Source organism: Cariama cristata, unplaced genomic scaffold (assembly GCF_000690535.1).
Source record: "Cariama cristata isolate BGI_N322 unplaced genomic scaffold, ASM69053v1 scaffold8064, whole genome shotgun sequence".
In the NCBI taxonomy this organism is placed as follows: domain Eukaryota; kingdom Metazoa; phylum Chordata; class Aves; order Cariamiformes; family Cariamidae; genus Cariama; species Cariama cristata.
In genome coordinates, this window is record NW_009613449.1 from 36,946 (window position 1) to 56,282 (window position 19,337).

At 47.2% G+C, this 19,337-nt stretch overlaps 1 protein-coding gene across 2 annotated transcripts in view; it reads left to right on the forward strand.

Moving 5' to 3' along the window:
• The window catches only part of LOC104160800 (ephrin type-A receptor 5), an 81,589-nt gene that overhangs the window by 34,255 nt on the left and 27,997 nt on the right, over positions 1-19,337 (forward strand). The window contains exons 4-5 of one of the 2 annotated variants that reach the window (XM_009699027.1): positions 3,993-4,095; positions 13,701-13,766. In XM_009699027.1, coding sequence (XP_009697329.1) covers positions 3,993-4,095; positions 13,701-13,766 — 169 coding nt within the window. Of the gene's footprint in view, positions 1-3,989; positions 4,096-13,700; positions 13,767-19,337 lie in introns of both variants that reach the window. The other variant, XM_009699028.1, reaches the window with a different exon arrangement.

Below are 19,337 nucleotides of genomic sequence, written 5' to 3' on the forward strand. Positions count from 1 at the left end.
CAGACATGAGTCAGGGGATCGATACCTTTGCAGAGAGCTCTTCCTTCTCCTGACGTCATCCCTTGACTTTGGAAACGTCAGGCACACCTTGCGCTAAACAGGCTAAGACATCTGTCCTTGCTGCCTCGACTCGCCTGGTGAGGTGAAGTCAGGAGGTCTTCAGGCTCCAGAAATTCGTAGTGTTCCCTGCTTAGAAAAATCCGGTATTTATGAGAGCTTGATGCAAGAGAGGACAAGGGCTCTCCTCTCAGGAGGGGCAGAGGGGATGGGACCTGCCTCTCCACACCTCTTAATGGCTGTCTGCAGAGGATGCTGAGCTCTCTTTAAATATTGGCACCTGGAGAAAAAAAACCCTGAAATGGTACCTCTCTGCAAGGGGAAGAATTGAACCAGCGTTAGCATCTTTTGGTGTCAGTTCCTGTCAAGTTGAAAGATGGTTTCTTTTGGCTGCCAATGCCACAGCCTTGAGGAAAGGAATTTGACTTGTGATCAAAAATGGGGGAAAATGTGCACTGCAGGCACAAGACTTTTGCTTGCCTGTTACAAATTTGTGGGGGTTGAAATTTTTTTCTTCTTCCTTTTTTTTTATTTAATGAATCAGATCATCCAGGTCTGGATTCTGGAGGCGATTGTGTGGCAGGGTGAAGTCCCGAGGCAAGCAGAGGCTCAGCTGCTCTTTCCCCTGTGTTCAGGCACAGCTGTGGGGAAATTCTTTTTGTCCCGATGACCAAAGTTTTGCAGAGGAGTCAAAGATAATTTTCTCCCTTAGAAAATACGTCCTATCTATTTGAATTTGTACAACTGCCATTTATTAATTTTTTTTTATATTGCTTGCATGGAAGAGAAATTTTGTGGTGGAAATACTCTGTTCATGCCTGTGGGAAAGAGCCTATTTTCTGTATGTTTTCCTTGGAAATTTAAATTCGTCGATACTTTGATTCCTGTTACTCCAGTTCATTTAAAATTCGTTGACTTTGAGAAGAAGATGCCAAGTTGTCTTTTCAATGCATCCTACCTTTGAAACCATAATAGATTTGAAAGGAATCGCTGTACATGTGCAGATGTAGCTGTGGAGCCAGCGATTGAACTAACACAGTGCAAATTGCATCACGATGCAAACGTTAATGCAAGAATGGTCTATTTAATGTAGTTCTTATTGTATTAACCATTAATCGGGCCCTATAAGTAGCAACAAAATCATGTTATGCCGAAAATTACTCTATATTATACTGAAGAAATTTTGCCTTCAGTTGGAAAGTTTCTAGTTGAGAGTCATTTGGGTAATAGTGTTCCAGACTATTAATAATTGATACAAGAAATAGATGCACATTTGATCCGGTGCTGTCAGCACCTACGATCCTGATCCAAAAATAACAGCATTCCCATGAAGCCCATCGTGTAAGTATCTGTGTTAATCAAGATTTTTTTGAGGACATCACCTGGTAATGTCTTTAAACACTTTAAACCCCTTGAATCATTTAGTCACACCTGCACCCCAGTGTTTTTAGCATTTTAAAGGCAGAGGAGTAGGTACTTCTCTGATACTAAGGAGCTGCTGGTGTGGTGGGGGGAATACCTACTCCGTGGTGCCCAGTCTGGGAGCTGGGACCTGTTGCTCTCTTGGACTTGAACTCTGGCTGAAGCAGGACTTCACCAGATGTTTAAACGCTTGGTAGAATTGAAATGCAACATAAGCCTCAGTATCTTGCAAAATGCAGCTCTGGTTGACATTTAAAACCTTTTAAAAAGTGAATTTATTTATTTTTTTTTCCTTCCAAGGCCCTATATAAAGTCAATGTTAGTGCCAGGAGTCTGACCAGACTCCACTGCTTTCCTGCACATCCCGAAGAATCTGAAAGCAAGGAGAGATCGAGATCTCACTGCTATGTCAGAGTTCAGATCTGAGCCTCTTGTTAGAGCCAAAGCAAATTATTTTGATTCAAGCAGAAATAAAAACCTTTCAGTGACTGTTGTGAGAATCAAAAACAGCCTCCGAAGTCATTTGGACCAAACAACAGGTTGTTTCCAGTTTGCAAGCTTTCTGTAAAGTTGTTTTTAATACACTTGGAGGAAAAATTAAACAACAGTGAAAAATGCAATGAGAGGGGAGCTGTAACTTGCTTTGGACTTTTCTCTTTTCCAAATTTTGAGTTTTTTTTTCCATACTGCTGCCTGCATGTGCAATTCTGCAAAGCGCCACGAATGCAGCCAGGGCTGCATTTTTCATCAGAAGTTTTGTATTTGAGTGGGAGCTGTTGCTGGGTGTATCCACTTGCTGCTGTCCTCCTTTCCGAATGCCACCGAGCTCGTCTAGCCCTGATAACACTTAACCTTGCCAAAAGCTGGTTTTTGGCTGGATTGATGAGCTAGCCCAGCTGGTCACCCAGGCGGGAGTGGGGATGTGTCGGCAAGTTGAGGAGGGGTAATGCAGGTCCCCCCTCGGCTTGAAATGGCAGCAAGGTCCCGGCTTGGCTTATGAATTCAGCCTTTTTAGCTGCCACAGACCACAGCAGGATTTATCTCATTTCCCCATCCCTCGAGCTGTGCAAAAAAGCACCAGTCACAGCGTAATGTTCTCCTTTAAATGTTTTTCTTTTTAATTATTTTGTCAAGCAAGCAATAAAACATCATCTTAAGGAGCCTCCATAAATTCGTAAGGCAATAAAATCTCGGGATGATGGCACGGGTTTGGAGCAGTTCACATGAAATATTTAACATATCGCGGCCAATCCTTCTGAAGTCATTTACGTTGTAGCGGGTCCGCACCGCTCACCGTGGAGCGCCGGAGAGCTCCCGTGTGAAGAACTACTTGAAACTCATTGCAGATCAATGTTTAATACCATACCTTTTCGTCTTTCTTTTCTTTTATCAATTAATATGGGACTATATGCAGTTATTTTATAGCCCTCATAAAGTTAATCCTGTGCTAAGGACCCTTTTTTTACTTCAGTCATTTAGTTAAAGGCTTCTTTGGTGTGCAGTCGATTCCTGCGGCTCGCCGGGGTGGATGAGGCTTCAGCTGGGGCTGGTACGAGGGTAGGAGCTGCAATCAGGTTTTTTTCCCCACACACCGCCAACGCCTACACCGGGGGGCTGGTTTTGGGGGGAGAAAATCAGATTTGTGCCCTGGGGTGGTTAAATATATGCAGCTAAATAAGCTGGCAGCGGAGAGGGGAGGAAGCTTTGATTTCTGCTTGGGGGACCCCTGGGGAGAGATGGGCTCCTTCGCCTGCGGTGCAAAGGGGATCAACCAGGTACCAGGGATGGTAGCGTTTCCATTGTACGGGCTGCAGGAGCTCGCTCACTTGCTCTTACCTAACCTGTAGTTCCCAAACAGCTTCCCTGCCCTTTCTGCTGGACTTGTCCCGTGTCTTTTGGCAGGAGGGTTCTTCACAAGGCACGGGCTGAGAGAGTTCTGCTTCCCTTGGCCGATAAAGAGACCGAGCAGTGTGTGGTTCTTAGCAAATTCCTCTTTTACAGAGGGGCACCTTCTGGCCACGTGATATAAACGCCACAAGGAATTAGTTTTTTATTGTTTATAGCATCTTGAAGGGCAAGTAATGCTGTTCATCTCAGAGGTCTTGCTTATGTCTCTTAACAATAACTTTCCATGAATGTTCTCTCTGCAAATGGGAACCCGTTGGGGTCTTGTCTTTTACCTCTGCCCTTTCTAATGCAGCTCGCCCAGGAAGACAAACTTAAATGTGCAAACTCAAAGGCTGCGTTCTGCAACGCTTTGGTTTCCAAATTCAGCGATGAGATGGGATTTTGTTGAGTTTTTGGCTTGGTTTTGTATGCGTCTTTGGTTTCTTTCCACCCATTTCCTTTCCAAACTAGAAACAGACAGCAAAGGGGGGGAAAACACAAACCGTAAAAGAAGACACGAACTGGTAAGACTTGAAACCTGGCCAGCAGCCTCACTAGAAAGACTCATGTGAGTGCTGACTCTCATTTTAACCTTAATCTCCATTTTCTGTTTCTCATCTCAGCAGTAGCTGCATCCAGCGACCAGAGCCAGATTCCTATAATTGTTGTGTCTGTAACAGTGGGAGTCATTCTGCTGGCTGTTGTTATCGGTTTCCTTCTCAGCGGAAGGTAAGAGAAGAAGCTGTGTATTTCTACTTCTCCAACTTTTGTAATAACTTTTATCTGACCGGCTGATTAGTGCGATTTAGGCGAAAGCAGCATGTGAACGAAGCTGTCGAGCGGGAACGCTGTAAAACAGCACGAGGGTGGGCTGATTGATCTGTTCGGACAGGCAGGAATGGCAAAGGCTCGCTCACAGATGTAGCTCACTTCCCAATGATTTTCATCTCTGTATAGACTGGCCCTGATTATTCGACTTGATTCTCACAAGAGTGTTTTCATGTTCTTTAAAAATAAGCAGAATATGTTATTCCGGGTACAATATCCTGAAGCCCGTATGTTTGGACACGGAGCTCGCAGTGGGCTTTGCTCACGGAGCGTACTTGACTTCAGGAAAACACTTGCAAAGAAAAAGAGAAAAAACCCAGCCAAATGGCCAAACGCCCCAAGTTTTGGTCAGGTCTGGATTTCATTTTTCACATGTAGGACACTAATGTGTTCCCCACGCGCTAGTAAATTATACAGAGAGCTTCCCCCACGGAGGGAGACCCTCAGCTTCAAACCATCAAGCGATCCCACTGACTTCTCATGTGCTTAAACATAGGCAAGTGATGAAAGCCTGGGCTGTCCCAACTTTGACAGCTCTAATGGAAGTGGATGGAACTTGTTGGCGAACAAGGGATTGTGGTATCGGGGGAAAATCTGGCTTGTATCAGGATCAGTTTGTACCGCAGCATTAAATTTGTGTAGCAGCCAGCACAAAGGCACGTTTTTCATATACTACACGTGTATTAGTACTTTTTTTTCTTTTTGGTGGCAATAGTCAAATGATGCAACATCCTTCATGCAGAACAATGTGAGGTGCATCTATCGATAAGGCTGAATTTGTTCTCAGTGCAAAGCAAACATTTACGCTTCTAAGGTAGCCGTCAGCCCACTGTTGTTTTCACGATACAGACATCTGCCTTAAGCTCAGGTCTAGCAAGGTGGCTGTAAATTACAGGATAGTGTAAGTGTTATGAGTAGTTACAAGATACTTGCAGAGGGACTGCGCTGTTACTGAACATATTAGCCGAGGGTCTTATTTCCCAGAGGAGGTGGGGTATCAGTCTGTGAACGCGAGGCGGTGAAATCCAGGCAGGCTGAGCAGCTCTGTCCCCAGGCATGAGGCATCCGTGGAAGGACACGGTTATTCCCTGTCTTAAAAGGTAAGTGTGCTGCCAGACTCATCTCCACTCAAGGTCAGAGACTGACAGTCTCTTCCAGCTCAGCCGTTCGAGCTCCTGTCGTCCGCTTTGAGTGACTTGTTGGCCTTAAAAATGGGAAAGTAAATGCTCCTGCCTGCACGAGAAGCGTGCAGCGGCGTGGGGGGTGAATGGCTACGGGCCATTCACACCAGGGGCTGCAGGAAAGCCGTAGCCAAAAAGCCTTGGCTCTGAACACTGTAGGCAGGAGTTCAAGTCTCTCCTTAAAGGCTGGATGTTTTGAGTCAAATCCTTTCTCGAATGGAGCGGGGGGATGTGGACCTTGGTCTCCCCCAGCCTGGATGCCTGCTTGTATCAGTGCAAACAGGAGGATGCACGCGTGGCCGTAGGGAAGCTATGGATGTCGCCCGGCACCTCTGCAAGGAGGAGTCTGGAGGGGGGTGAATCGCAGGTGGAGGGACGTATATCCCTCTGTGGCCATAAAGAATCGCAACTGTGCAGCAACCGGCAGCTCTTGCTCTTCCAACAGTCACTGGCAAGTGCTGGGGACCACTTTGGGGAGGACTTGCTCCTGCAGGTCTCCTTATTGCTGCTACCCTCTTGGGTCTGAGCAAGCACTTCCGAAGCCCGAGCCATTTGTCAGCAATTCTCGTGTCTTTCTGTTCTTTGCCCTAATGGGCTTTCCAGGATGTGCTTCCTCTTGGCTCTTTGACTCTTGGGATGTTTATAAAAGCCCTTGTCTCCTTTGGCTAGAGTTTTATTGCTGCCACCTTAATCCTCCTACCTTGTACTCATGCCTCTCTCTGTGGACCCCAGGGCAGTTGCAGGTTCCTGGGAACTTCTCCATGGTGTCACACTAGATGTATGGGAAGGGGCAGGCACAGGGAGCTGAGCTCTTGGTCCATTTTTATCTTTTTAACCCTTGCCCTAAACTGGGAAGAATCCAGTCTCTCAGGTGGAGGTGATGGAGAAGCCTCTGGCACCAAGGTTTGGTCCATCGTTAGAGAATTGGCTTCAAAACCACAGAATTTCTGGGGTGCTTTGAGTTCCTGTGAATTTTAAAGCCTATCTAGTGCTTTGGGTGACTCGTGAGAACAGAAAAATAAACCCCAGAAGCCCAGAAAGCTGACAGCCAATTTGAAATTAAAACAAAGCGAAACAAAAAAATGGCTCCTGTTTGGAAGAAGCAGAGAAGCTGCTGAAATGTGTCACTCACGCTGCTTTGCCTTGGATATGATTTCGAGACAATTCATGGAGTGACTCTCCTGCTGTGACACTGCGGGGACGATAAATGCATTCCAAGTCATAGGATAATCCTTTTCTGAAGCTGTTAACCTGTTTCTGGAAGATGCTTTCCTGGAGCTTTGGCATGGTGATGTTGTTCCAGTGCCTGGTTCCAGGGGGGTTAAATTTCCTTTCTTAATTCTTTCCTGTACTTGCTTTTAGAAGAACAGACATTTTGAACTCCAGGAGTTGCTCCAGCTGGAATCACCACTGCTTTCCACGCCAAGCAAGCTGTACAAAGCCCAAACTCTTGTCTTTTCTGCTAATGTAGGAGAGCAGGTACTGCCCAGCAGCAAAGCTACGGAGAAAAACCGCCTTGCTCTGCGGCTCCGAGGATGTAGCCTGACCAGCTCCTGCAAACCAGCTCCTCGGTGCTGGCTCCGTGCTGTTCCCAGGCTCCCTGGAAGGCCCTGGGCACCTCAGAATGAGGATGTTCCTCCTTCGGATGCTGGATGGCATCTCTTTGTGCCTGTCATCCCAAGTGCTGGGCTGAAAGGGGCTTGAGAGCAGTCTTGCAGTGAGAAGGGGATCTCCTCCTCCTCTTGGCAGCTCGGAAAGTAGTTTCCCAGCCATAGGACTCAGGAGTTTGCTGGGCTCTGCGGTCTATTTATTTATTTTCTGCTAGGTCCTCGGAGGCAGAAGTTTCCACACCTCTTCCCCTTCTTTGGCTTTCAAGTATCTCTGCAGTTTTCTTGCTTTTTTTAAACGAGCGTAAGTAACAGCTTGGCATTTCCCATTGGCAGCTGGCCCTAAACCAAAGGTCAGCTGAACGGTAGTCACGCTGGCATTTCCACATGCCAGCGTCCATCTGTGGAAACGCGCTTTGTGTCTGAAGCTGGACATTCCTGGGAATTTGAAACTAAATACGCTTTGCCCTCAACAATTAAGCTGCGTTTCAGAGCTGATTTACTTGCAGATGCTCCAGAAAACTCTTCCTGTAAGTAATGCGTCCTCTGACCAAGGTCATAAATGCCAAGCGAAATATCTGATCACTTTTTTAAGTTATCCCCCTCTTTGCATCAAGGGCATATTAATAATATAACAATCAGGATTACAAATCAAAGAGATTCACTAAATCAGACTGTAGTTGTCTCAGCAAAAAAAGAGAAGTGTATTGAAAATCTATTATTAAACCAGCTACAAACATTGAATTAAAGAACACAGAGTTGTTATTATCTTTGTTTTGTTAGGATTATGTGTTCTTCTCGAAAGCGCAATGCATTTTACAGATAGAGCAAGGCTGTAAATTTTGCTTTCCGAGCAATGCTTGAATTAGACACCGCTTGGCATCGTTGTTCCTGATTGAAGTATATATTAATCTAAGATCGTTACAGACTTTTATTTTACAGTCTGTACCGGACAATGCCAGTCACAAAGATCTTTGCAAGGAGCAATGAGGTGCCGCAGTCGTCGTTGTGGCGTCAGCCTCTTTCTTCTTACAGACCGAGGTAGGAAACCAGGTTTGCATCAGCCTGGGAAGGAGACCCCCTGCTCCAGAGCATTTCCCCCTCTTTTGTCCTTCAGACCAAGCCCTGTTTGCAAAACTGACGGGATCTTAGGGTGAAAGTTAAGAGACCACTGATCCCTCCGCTCCCCCAAGCATTTGAGCTTTGTAACGCTAAACAAAGGCATGGGCTTTTACGGAGTGAAATGGGGATGCTATTAGGTTGATGCTGTGCATGTTTGCAAAAACTGCTCAAAATAACTAAGAAGTATAGTGTGCACCTGCATTTATAGCCAACTACCCATTACGGATGACCTTTCCATCTCAAGTGATCTTGCAAAGAACCGGAGGGAGCTTTTTATAGAACTTAAGGGAAAAAAAAACAGATTTGAAGCAACAAAAAAACTGCCCCTCGCCCCTGTGTCGGGCATGTATAGAAAGTCTCTTTCTGGCAAGGAGCTCGCCTTCGAAAGACAAAGCAAAGACAAATCTTGCCACCTGGGTATTGGCAATTAGAGGCTTCTGCACCAGAGTATGCGTCCTTGACCTTAGCTGATTTAGACTTTTAAATATCAGCCCCCTGTGGTGGCAGAGGGCTACTTTCTGGACACAAATATGTGCATCTTGTTAAAAAGTGACTTTCAGGGAGTAGAGAGGGTGAAAGGATTGTGGTGTATATCCTAGGTCCTGAGCCAGCATTTGCAACCTTCCGTGATGTGGAAGGTCAAAATGAATTTTTCCACAGCCTCCCCCCCCCATCCTATTTTCCAAGATGTGTCAGGGCTTAAAATAGTTCGCTTTTGCGATATTTCCGTAGGAAATGGGAGACAGTTTGTAGATAACGTTTTTCATAGAGAATTTTTCCAGCATGAGTCACAATTTTTGTTGGTTGCAACTTTCTAAAGGATTTTTATCTCTGCATTCTTGCCTGCTCTTCCTTCTTCCTACAGGACGTTGTCTCCCGTGATTTATAGCCACTTTATGATGCTGTCTACTGCCAAATATTCCCTGCAATTCACCTGACAAGAGGAAGGATTTTGTCGGAGAAGCTAGTGCTCTGCCAAGTCAAAATTCCCATCCACCAAGAGCAGGCAGGGTCTGGTCCAGCTTCTGTTCAGGTCAAGGTTTTTACTACCTCAGTCGTGTTAAGAGCCTCTTTGCTCTTTGGCAGTAGATTTTCCCAGAGAGGAATGTTAGCAGCATTGGCATACAGGATCCCTCTCTGAAAAACCGAGTGCTCCGGAGCATCCTTCCATGCAGGGTGAAGCCTTCCCAGGGCCGATGTGGAAATCTGCTGCCCGTATCCCCCATCTCTAGCATCCTGCCTAGATCAGCTTGGCAAATTTGGCTGCTCCAACACCTTTTTTCCTGTTTTTATTCTAAACACAGTTTGGCTTAGTACTTCTGTGCCAGTGCACCGGGCTCCACAAGCCACTCTGAGCTGCTGCAGTTTTGAGGAGGGTTTAGGGACCTAGGCTAAGCTGCCTTCAGATGACTTTGGCCCAGACAGCAGGTGAGTGTTGACCAAATCTGTAATTAAGCTCCAAGCCCATGAGACATTGCCCTTGAAAGCATTGTTTCTGAGTTATTTTAGCAGCAGCCAAGGGAACAGGGCAGGAGGACCGTCACGGACAGAGGAGCGGCTGGCGTAGGCGTTGTCTGAGCCGGGGAAGCGTAGGGCAGTGCGGCAGTCAGGGATGAAAGCACCTCGCCTGCATTCGGATGATGCGTTTGATGGCATTGTGCAAGTCCTGTTTCCACATTGAGAAGGGAACTGGGCTGCCCTTCAAGCTGAAAACGGAGCCCGACTTCAGCGGTAGGAGCTCCAGGCTCTTGCTGAGCGCTGGTGAAAGCCCCGTGTGTACGTTAAGTGTTTTAACGTGGGGTTTTGCAGTGTCTTCTCTTGGCTGTGGAGCGGGAGGAGGATGAAGAAGCGAATCAGACTGTCGTCCCTTTGCACTTCTGAATGTATGGATGCTTCACCTTGCTTTGGATGCTAGAAATGGGAAGCGTGACCGCTCCTGGGGACACACCATGTTGTGGCACTTGGCCTTTTACCTAGAAAAAAAGTCTATCTGTACTTTCTTACAGCCAAGTATAATGCCAAAAGTCTTGCCAAGTGCAGTACCTTTCCCTGGAAGCATTGCTTTCCTTCTCCGTAGTGATGGCACAGATATCGTCTGCTTGGGCTTCTGCATTCTCAGTTACTCTCAAACAGCGCAGAGACGTGCTTTAACACGTGAACGAGGTGTGGCTCCGCGGGAAGAGGAGGTGACTCCTTAAACATTCCTGTAGTGCTGGGCAAGGCAGGAGTATATTCCTAGCAGCTCACAGTGTGCCATGCTGCTCCTCTGAAGTTTGAAGGAAGCGTGTTGACTCCCGAGGTGCTAGGTGTAGTCCTGGCCTCCTGACTTGGACGTGCAGGAGGCAGTCATTGCCATTGCACACGGCTGCGTGAAGGATTAGAAACATCTTCCCAGGCACCCTCAAGTATTTCAGTCTCTAATTGCAAGCCTCTGAAGAACATCCCATTATAGCAGCTTATTAAAAGCAACAAACGAGGCTTTCATTTATCATGACTCCAAGTCTTCAACTTAGAACTCTTAAAAGCCGCAGCTATATACGGCAGAGCCTCTCTCAGATCTATCTAGCCACTAGAAATGTAGTTTAATTCCAAATGCTCTCTGGGTCATCTGCAGACTTGTGGTAAATTAATTACATTGATTGCAGGCACAGTTGTTGGAGCTCATCATATATATACATTTCATTAGCAAAGCATGTAGCCCAGGGTTTGAAACGATGCCAAGGGTGTTGATAAGTCCTCCTAGCACAGGTTTATTAAAATTTGCTCTCTGGACAGTTGGGTTTGCAAAAGCACATAGGCATTGCAGGGGTCACCTTTGCTTAGAACTGAAGGAGTGTCGGCTTTGTCTGCCTGAGATAACCAAAAGCGGTAGAGTTGGTGTAGCCAAGAAGCGGGGCGGTGCCGGCCGGCCACGGCGGTCCAGGATGTCCCGCTGCCGCTCCGGGCTCCCCTCCCTTGTCTCTGCCCATCTGCAGCCCTTTCCCTGAAGCCAGGGCTCGAAGCAAAAATCACACCGTGTTTCGAGCCAGCTTGGCTTTTGGAGACACTGCCACCTCAATGCCTCGTTCTTTCCCAGCAAAGGGGATTTAACGCTGCAGGTGTTTGCTCCATAACCTTCGCCGTTATGTAGACGTGTCCTCTGTGAACCTGCAGCGGATCGGAGGGGCTTCTGACTGCTCGCTGGAGCCAGGGGCAGCCCCCCCAAACTCTCCCCGTAATCTGCGGGTTGATTCAGTGAGGCTGGAGGAGACTTGGCAGAAAACTTTGATGTATACAGTGCTCAGTTCAACTCTGACTGCTCCCCAATACAGGTCAGCGTGCTGGCTAAAGATCTGAAACCCCCAGAGAGGTCTGGGCATATTTCATTGAGCGGCGATCTCGTATCCTGCCACAGCGTTTGATCCTGTCTGGAAAGCGTTTGGTTTCAGCTCCTGGGTTTCTAGACTGAAAAAACCCTGCACGGAGCGAGGAGACGGGGAAATTGCCCCTCCTAGAAGCCATCGGCACCCAAATGCAGTGGCCAGGAGGGCACGGTGGGTTTGCTGGAGTTTAACATCCAGTTTTATTTGCCTCGGGATTTTTATATTCTAAAGTTTATCTGCCAAATCAAGCCATCCTTTTAATACGAGCAGTAATTAATCTTCCTTTGTCCTAACTCTTCAGGCCAAGTAGTCCGTTCACTTACCTATCCTAGTGCTCCTGGGACTAGAAAGGGAATTTTGTTGTCTGCTGATCCAGTTTAGTTTGTTTCGAAGAACTTTAGATTTCCCCTAATGTTACACCCCAGAGTATTTTGACCCCAAGTACACAGCAGTATGTGATGGGTGTGCAGGAAGAAGGCTGCATTGAGGCTTATTTCCCTTACACTTGAGCCTTTTTTTCCTCCCCATCAAGGGAGCAAGTGACATCCGAAGCACTTTGCATTCAGTGCAGGGAACTGATTTTTGTCTCCGAGCAGCCCCGATGCTGATGAGGTGCTCAGAGAATTTTCTTTGTTGAAGAAAACAGCAAGCTCTTTTCATTTTAAGGAAGCGGTTGCTTTTCAGGTTAATTGAACTGTTGTTTCAAAAACCTTGGCTTTGCATGCTGAGCGGTGTGGGAAGGGCTGGTGGCAGCAACTGGTAGAAAATGCCTGGGGGGAGAAGGACTTCCTAGCTAAAATGTAAGCTGAGTTGTCACAGCCACGGTGATCTTCCAGAGACGTACCGGTACCAGTTCCCTGCGCTCGAATCCTGTGAGGTTATACCCAGAAAATGGCAAAATTGACTCAAAATATATAATGCTTGGGTTTTCGTTGCGTGCTTCTGGGTTTTGGAGCTCTGGTGTTAACTTGGATCGATGGAGAGGTTTAGTGAAGGCTGAGCTGCTCCCGTATTAATATGACTGCACAAGCTGGAGTTTTATGAAAATACAAAATACTGTCAATTACAGTAAAAAAATACTGGCGTCACTGCTTAGAAAATGTTAGCGAGTCGTTTTGCTGATGCAAAAGGAGCTTAGAGAGACATTCTTCACCAGTTCTAATTTAAGTAAGCACATAATCCAGTATATAATTCTGTAAATCATTGCATGCCCAAAGTTATTTTGCATCATAATTTAAGGCGGTGCAGTTGCAGAATGTTAATTTTGTCTAAATAGGCTATTTTAATGTGTTTAGACATTGTAAGTTACACTTTGTAAAAGTCTGATGGGCACAATTTTTTTTTTTAAGAATGACATGTTATGATGATTTGAGGAGAACTGATGAGTGAGATCTTCGGCTGACTTGAACCGGAGTATGTCTGCACCGTTGGGCTCCTGCTTGTATATCGTACTGAAGTTCTTCCTGTTGTTTCTTCTGCGCTATGTTCTTTTTCAGGATGAATTACCTTAATAGATTTGGTAACCGAAAAATTGTCCGTGCACGTTCTCTGACAAGGATAAAGGGCAATTACTGAGGTGCAGCCAGCCTTGGGTTACGAACTGATGCCAGGCGAACCCGTACTCTGATTAGACTAGAGTAATGGCTCAGCAGCCTTCAAAAGCAAGCTGTGGACACATGCAGCGCCTTTCAGCTCACCGTATTTTGAGTTTATTTAGGCTGAATGCTCTCGCACGACTCTGAAGGTCCTGCTTCTGCAGATGGGTGCAAAGCTTCACAGATTACGAGGAGACCCGGGAAGGGCTCTGTGAGTTGAGTACATGTGTAAGGGTCTGCAAAAGCAGGGCTCGCATTGTGCTTTTTTTTTTTTTATTTAAGGGAAATTGTAACCGTACCACACACACACGCTTGTGGAAAAAAGTCACTTTGCCTGCTCCAAGGCAGGTGCTTAAGTTTAAGCACATGGGTGGCCCCGTTAATGCTAACGGTGGTACTCAAGTACGGGAAGCACATGGTTAATTGCTTTGCAGGACCGGGATCTATACGCTCTCCCCAAGGCGTTTTTCCCCAACGGTAGCACATGCCATGAAATTTTTGCAGCCCATGATGTTAAAGGTCCAAATAATAATTGCAATAAGAAGGAAGAAGTGCATATAAAAATGTTGCGAATGTATTTGCACCTTGCCAGGGCGGTGGGATTATTCCTTATCCTGGGCCTTTTTGTTTGCTTTTCAGTTGCTGCGATCATGGCTGTGGGTGGGCTTCTTCTCTGCGTGCTGTTGCCTATCCGAGCCTAACATGGTCAGTGTTCCCACCTGTGCTGGCTCCTATTTCGTGTCCTCCCTCCATGTTTTCTGTGCACAGTCTGCCTCTCCTTCCCTTTCTTGTATTGGCCTGGAAATCGCTTTCTCATCCAGTCTCCGCACCCAGCTTGTCTAGCTCAATAACTGGAAATAGCGTGACCCGAAGCAGAGCGTGTCTTCAGCAAGAGCAGGGGTCCCAGGGGGAAAAAAAAAAAATAATAACGGATGTGTTATGCTGTAATCGATCCAGACACCACACCGGCCATGTCATGTGTCAGAATAAAACATCACGTGTGCTGGACACTTCATCAAATTCTGCTTCTTGTCACCAGAAGGGCCTGGGGGAAGTCATTTGCCCCCAGAAAGGAAGCGGGGGGCAAGTGGGAGTGGAAAGGTATTTAGCGGCATGTAACTTGCATGTCAGTGAAACGAACCGTATGTCATCGACATACATGTCAATGTACGACCTAACGCGGCAATGACATGATGCCGTTCGCCAAGGATATGCTCCAGCAGCGTTGGACATATCTCTGCGGGCGTCGAGAGGTGCGTGTCCGTGCTGCATGCTGCCCCGTTCTGCCACCATCTGGGCTGCCTCACTGGTTTCTGCTCTCTTGTCCTGTCTTTTCTAACTAGTCAAAGGAAGGGTGATTTGAATTTCTCTTGGTTTGACTGGACGTTGAGTTGAGTTGCTCCCTGAAGGGAGTGTGGTTTAGGTTTCTGAATCGGCTGTGGTCTGTGCAGGTAGAGACCTTCCTAAGGAGACTGATGGTATCACCATCCCCATCAGGTAGCTGCTTGAGACCGTAGGAGCGTTGAGGCGTCCCACGTACGTTGTTAAACTGGGAAGGTTTTGCAGCATAGCTGGGCCAGAGGTGGGAAACTCTTCTGCTGTGTTTTCTGGGGGATGCTGAGGGCTTTGCATGGTGGTAGCTGGGTCACGGTGCAGTCCTTGACCGAGGGGCACAGCAGTCACCAAGGTGAGCTGGGTTTGGGTGCTCTGGTGCCCTGTTTTGGATCTGACAGAGGCCTGGACCAGGGAGGAGGTTGCAAATGCAAATCCTAAAGGCCCTAAAGCAGCAGACTTCCCCCCCGCCCCGTTGAAGCATTTTTTATTTGGTTTTTGTGACTTCTGAGTGCTGAAGAGCAGCGTTAGCAAGCAAGGATGCTCAGCTCCAAGTGTTCAGCTGCAAAATGTTCTTCTGGTACATGCGGTCATTCCTGCGAGCCACTGCTTTGGCAATGATTGCGGTAAAACAAAACCTCCCGGTACTTCTGTTGTCTGTCGTAGCGGTGCAACCAGTGCACAATCAATCCCTCGCTGGGAGCCATGCTTCAAATGTACTCAGCAAGGCCCCCAACCAGAGAGCGGCAGCGACGGAAAAATACTTCTCGGAGACTGGGAATGGAGTGGATGGCTACGAAGAAGAAAGATCCATAGGGAAAACTTGGCTGACCTGGAAAACACCCTCTGCAAGTTTTCTCCTAAGCTGCGGAGAGACTAACATGGCAGCAAGCTGGGAGGGGGAAATGGAAAAAGTGACTTCAAGGCACAGATGCCGTTGACTCTGCTATGGGAAGGCACACGAACCTCTTTAGAGAGATTTATGGAGATCACTTCAGCGGGAGCTTCCTGCGAGAGGGGGAAATGGTCTTGTTTAAATTCTTTTTAATTGTTCGGGCGGTGGTTTAGGAAAGCGGGGAGTCATTCAGTGCGAAGGCGGGGAAAGACTAAAGGCTAAAAATACCGCCGCTGGAATTGTGAAACTTCCTTTGTAAGGCGGCCAAGTTACTGGGAGGTCGAAGGCAAGGTCGCATCGTGTAGAAGGGACGGCAGTGGCTGGGAAAGCGGCTGAGAAGATGGTGAGCCTGCAGCCCTTAGGAAGGGGACCTGCCCTGGTTCCTCTCAGGCCGGTCATCTGGTGTACCTTTGAACCGAGCCAAAGGTCTTAGCTTGTCGTCTCAAGACCTCCTGCTGGTCTTTTCATCCCCTTCTCCAAATTAGAGGACTTTGAGAGTAGATGGAGGAGTTGAAGAAGTCAGATTCCCAGCCTGCATGGCTTGCTCCAAGTGACTCCAGGTGAAAGTTTGGTCCGGTGCAGTGGAAGTGACTCTTTACGGACATCAAAAAAGCAGGAGGAAGGTCAACAGAAAAATGAGAAGCAACTACCAGTATAAAAGCTGTTTGTTTTACACCAATCCTTTGAGTATTCCCTCGTGTGGTGATCCCGAATATATTCTAGAATTGCAGGCAGCAAAGGCGAATGCTGAACATGGATTAAAACGTCGCCAGAGGTAGACTTTTGCCTCTGGCTCTCAGTATCGGTGGTGTTTATCCGGAATGAAAGTATTTGCTGAACAAGTTATTGTCTCCACACATGAGTTTGAGGCGACAGGATCTTGGCCAGATGGACGGATCCATGTTTGTTTGTTCCTCTGGGTGGAACACGGTCCTGCCCTGCAACACGTAGGCAGCCTTATTGCTTTAACATCTTGGAATAAGTAGGCTGCAATGAGTGCTAACCCTTTGTAAACAACAACCTTGAGGTCCTCGCAAACCTCCTCTAAAATGACGACTCGAGATGCATTGGATGCATTCCTCAAAATTGATTTATTATAAAAAATGTGCTTCTGAGTGAAGGTCTCGCCCCTGAAAAGCAAGTGACGTTTTGTCTCTGTTTCAGAGAAGCACACCGAGTTCATTTATCTCATATTTAAGAGGTTAAATACATGGATAAATCTCTGCAGGACCAGGACGGGAGATTGCGTGTGGCTTCAGGGCACAAGCCGTTCGCTGGTACAGACCGCACCTGGCAGGGTGAGGTCCCTTTCCTCATCGGGGATGTCTACATGCTGTCCCCGCGTACGTTTCCAGTAACACCTTGGCTGTGTGCTGAAATGCTTTGGCCTGTGCCTCTAAAACAAGTATGTAAAGGCTCTCCCACATCACTGCCTGTGGCTTGGGTGTCCCCGGTCCAGCTCCACCGTCCCCTGGCCGTGTCCTGCCTGGGTTGTGACCAGAGTCCCAGCTGCGGAGATGGAAACTCCTTCCCATGGGCATTCTGTGGGTTTTGGGCTGCCTGGGGTGGCTGAGGGACAGACACAACATACCTCCATCGGTCCAGGGCCACCAAGCATCTTCCTGCTTCGGTTCTTGAAGGATTTTTCTCCATGAATCGGCTTCTGCCATGCGAGGCAGTGGGCATTGGTTTCCCAGCTGGATCCTTCATCTTTCTACCTGTCCGTTTTATATTTTATAAACCTATATAGGGATCATTTTACAACTTCACTTTTATAATCTGCTCCATAAATATTTTACGAGCTGCCTGCCAATCTGCAAGTAGTTTTTAAATAAGACATGATGCGTTAAGAATATTTAAAGTCTCACTTTTTTTTTCCTCTGATACTTTTATTGAAAAACACCGAGCTGTGCAAGGAAGACATCTGCTTTCTAGATACAGAAACTGGGACAAATCCACAACAGGAGTAAATGAGTTGAGATTCAGGTGTACTGCTGAATTACATTAACTCTTTGGCTGAGTATCTCTAGCTCAGTGGGTGATGAAGCGAGCGTCAGGATCGTTACGCTTTTGCTGTACATGGTATAGAAAAGAGAAGGAAATCTGTGGTTTGTACAGTGATAATGAACTGGAGAATGAGTCTTCCATCAAGAGGCTTTTGACTTGCAGCTTTTCCAATAAATATTAAGCGCAAATGCACCTGATTATTTCACAAACAAATGGGAGCTTTTTCTTCCCCCCAAATATGTTGCAAAGCCACAATATTTAGGTACTTTTATCTGCCAGTAAGATTCATGCAGTGAATCAGGACTGTTAACCTGAAATAGCAGATTTTTACGGGATTTAGTTGGGGAAGAAAGGAGAAAAAACTGCTTGTGTGTGTTATTTAAAGCATCCGAAGGGAAGAAGTGTGGTTTAGCCCCACTCGGTGTGTACATGGCTTGTTTCTCTGTCGTTTGACAGTCGGAGTCCACAAGCTGCCGTTTCGCTTTGGCGTGGCTTGTCGAGGTTTGTTTTAACGATGCTTTGGGGATCCCAGAGCCTGATTTCCTATGCTAATGTGATGTGCTACTGTATGTGTTAACCCAGTTCGAGAGAGGGGGACAGCTGGAGCCAACTGGTTTGCATTGACCCTTTGAGCGTGCCCCTGGGCGGTAAAACATGGACTGTTGTGCATCAACGTGTGCTTGGATTGCTGGACGCAAGCGACGGCGTGTTTCCCGTTTCTCTCTCCTCCCTCTTTACGGTTGAAGAATCAGGAGATGCGGGTAGTAAAAAGGATCGTGTTAGAAAAGCTTTTATTTATAGGTGAAGTATTCCAAACCAGAGGAAGAGGAGGGCATTTGCTCTAAAAGATGGAACAGAAGAAATTTTGTATAAGTGCATTTGGTAGAAGGATGGATTGAAACCTTTGTGTATTTTTAAGAGGAAAATGGAGTTACACGCCTCAAATCAGAAGATTACTTCTGTGGAAAACTGATGTAACTTTTGGCAACTTGCAGCAGAAAAAAATGGGGTTTCCAGGAGCAGGGATTGATGCTGATACTCATATCCCTAGTTTATATACTTAAAGGGGGAGGCGGTATGTTGAAGAAGGGCAAGAATCCATTTTTACCCAGGGATTGTGAACACCAAAACATCCTTTGAAATGACCCTTACTCCCAAGGTCTCCACATACACCTAGTGCTTAGTTTTTGAGTTAATTAGGCAGAACCCCATCTCGGGAAATGGCACTGCTGCTGCTGGAGCAAGGCGACGAGCACCGACGCGGGGGTAGCTGAGCCGCCTCTCCAGGCACCTCCTTGCTGCGTGTGGTGGGTTTTGCATTCGAAGCGGAATGGTCTCAGCTTGATCGCTGCTGCTGAATTCGTGCCCTGCATGGATAGCCTGGCTGTTTACCAAGTGCGACCCGTTTATCTCCTTGCCTGTGTCCCCGGACCGCCTGTCGGCCTCCCTCCTTGTCTTCCGCACCTTGTCTGGATCCATTCCCCTGCGCTTGCACAACCTTTGCAGTCTGTTTTTGCCTCCTCTCCCCTTGGCACAGGTCTCCCCTTCTCCCCAAGGTAAGCTTGCGTGCCTGCTCCTCTTCCCCGAAGTAACCCCGGGAGCTCACATTTTTCCCCTCCTCGACCCTCCGGTGTCCAGCTCTGCTGGGGCCAGCTCCGCGGCGGTGCGTACATCCCATCGTGTTGAGGCTTTTTATTTGTAATTGCGATCATTTCACAAATCCGGTGCCAAAATCCTATAGGCAAAAGGCTGCTTGGCCCCTCGCATCCAGGCAGACAGCAGTTCCCTGTAATAGGACTTCACGCTGAGGGCATGTTTCATGCAGATGCCTATGACTGCCTCCTCCTAATTGCAGTTTTGTTTCTGCTAATCGGATGCTCCTCCTTGCTGCAAGTGATGCTGGAGTGCTCGCATCCCCCTGTCTCATAAACCGTGGGCAATGGAAGAGAAGATTCCCAAGTTTTTCACCTCTAAGTGGTTTCTTGGTAGCCTGAGGCTTTCTTTGAGGTGCGCCAGCTAGCGATCCCACTGCCCGGTGTCTG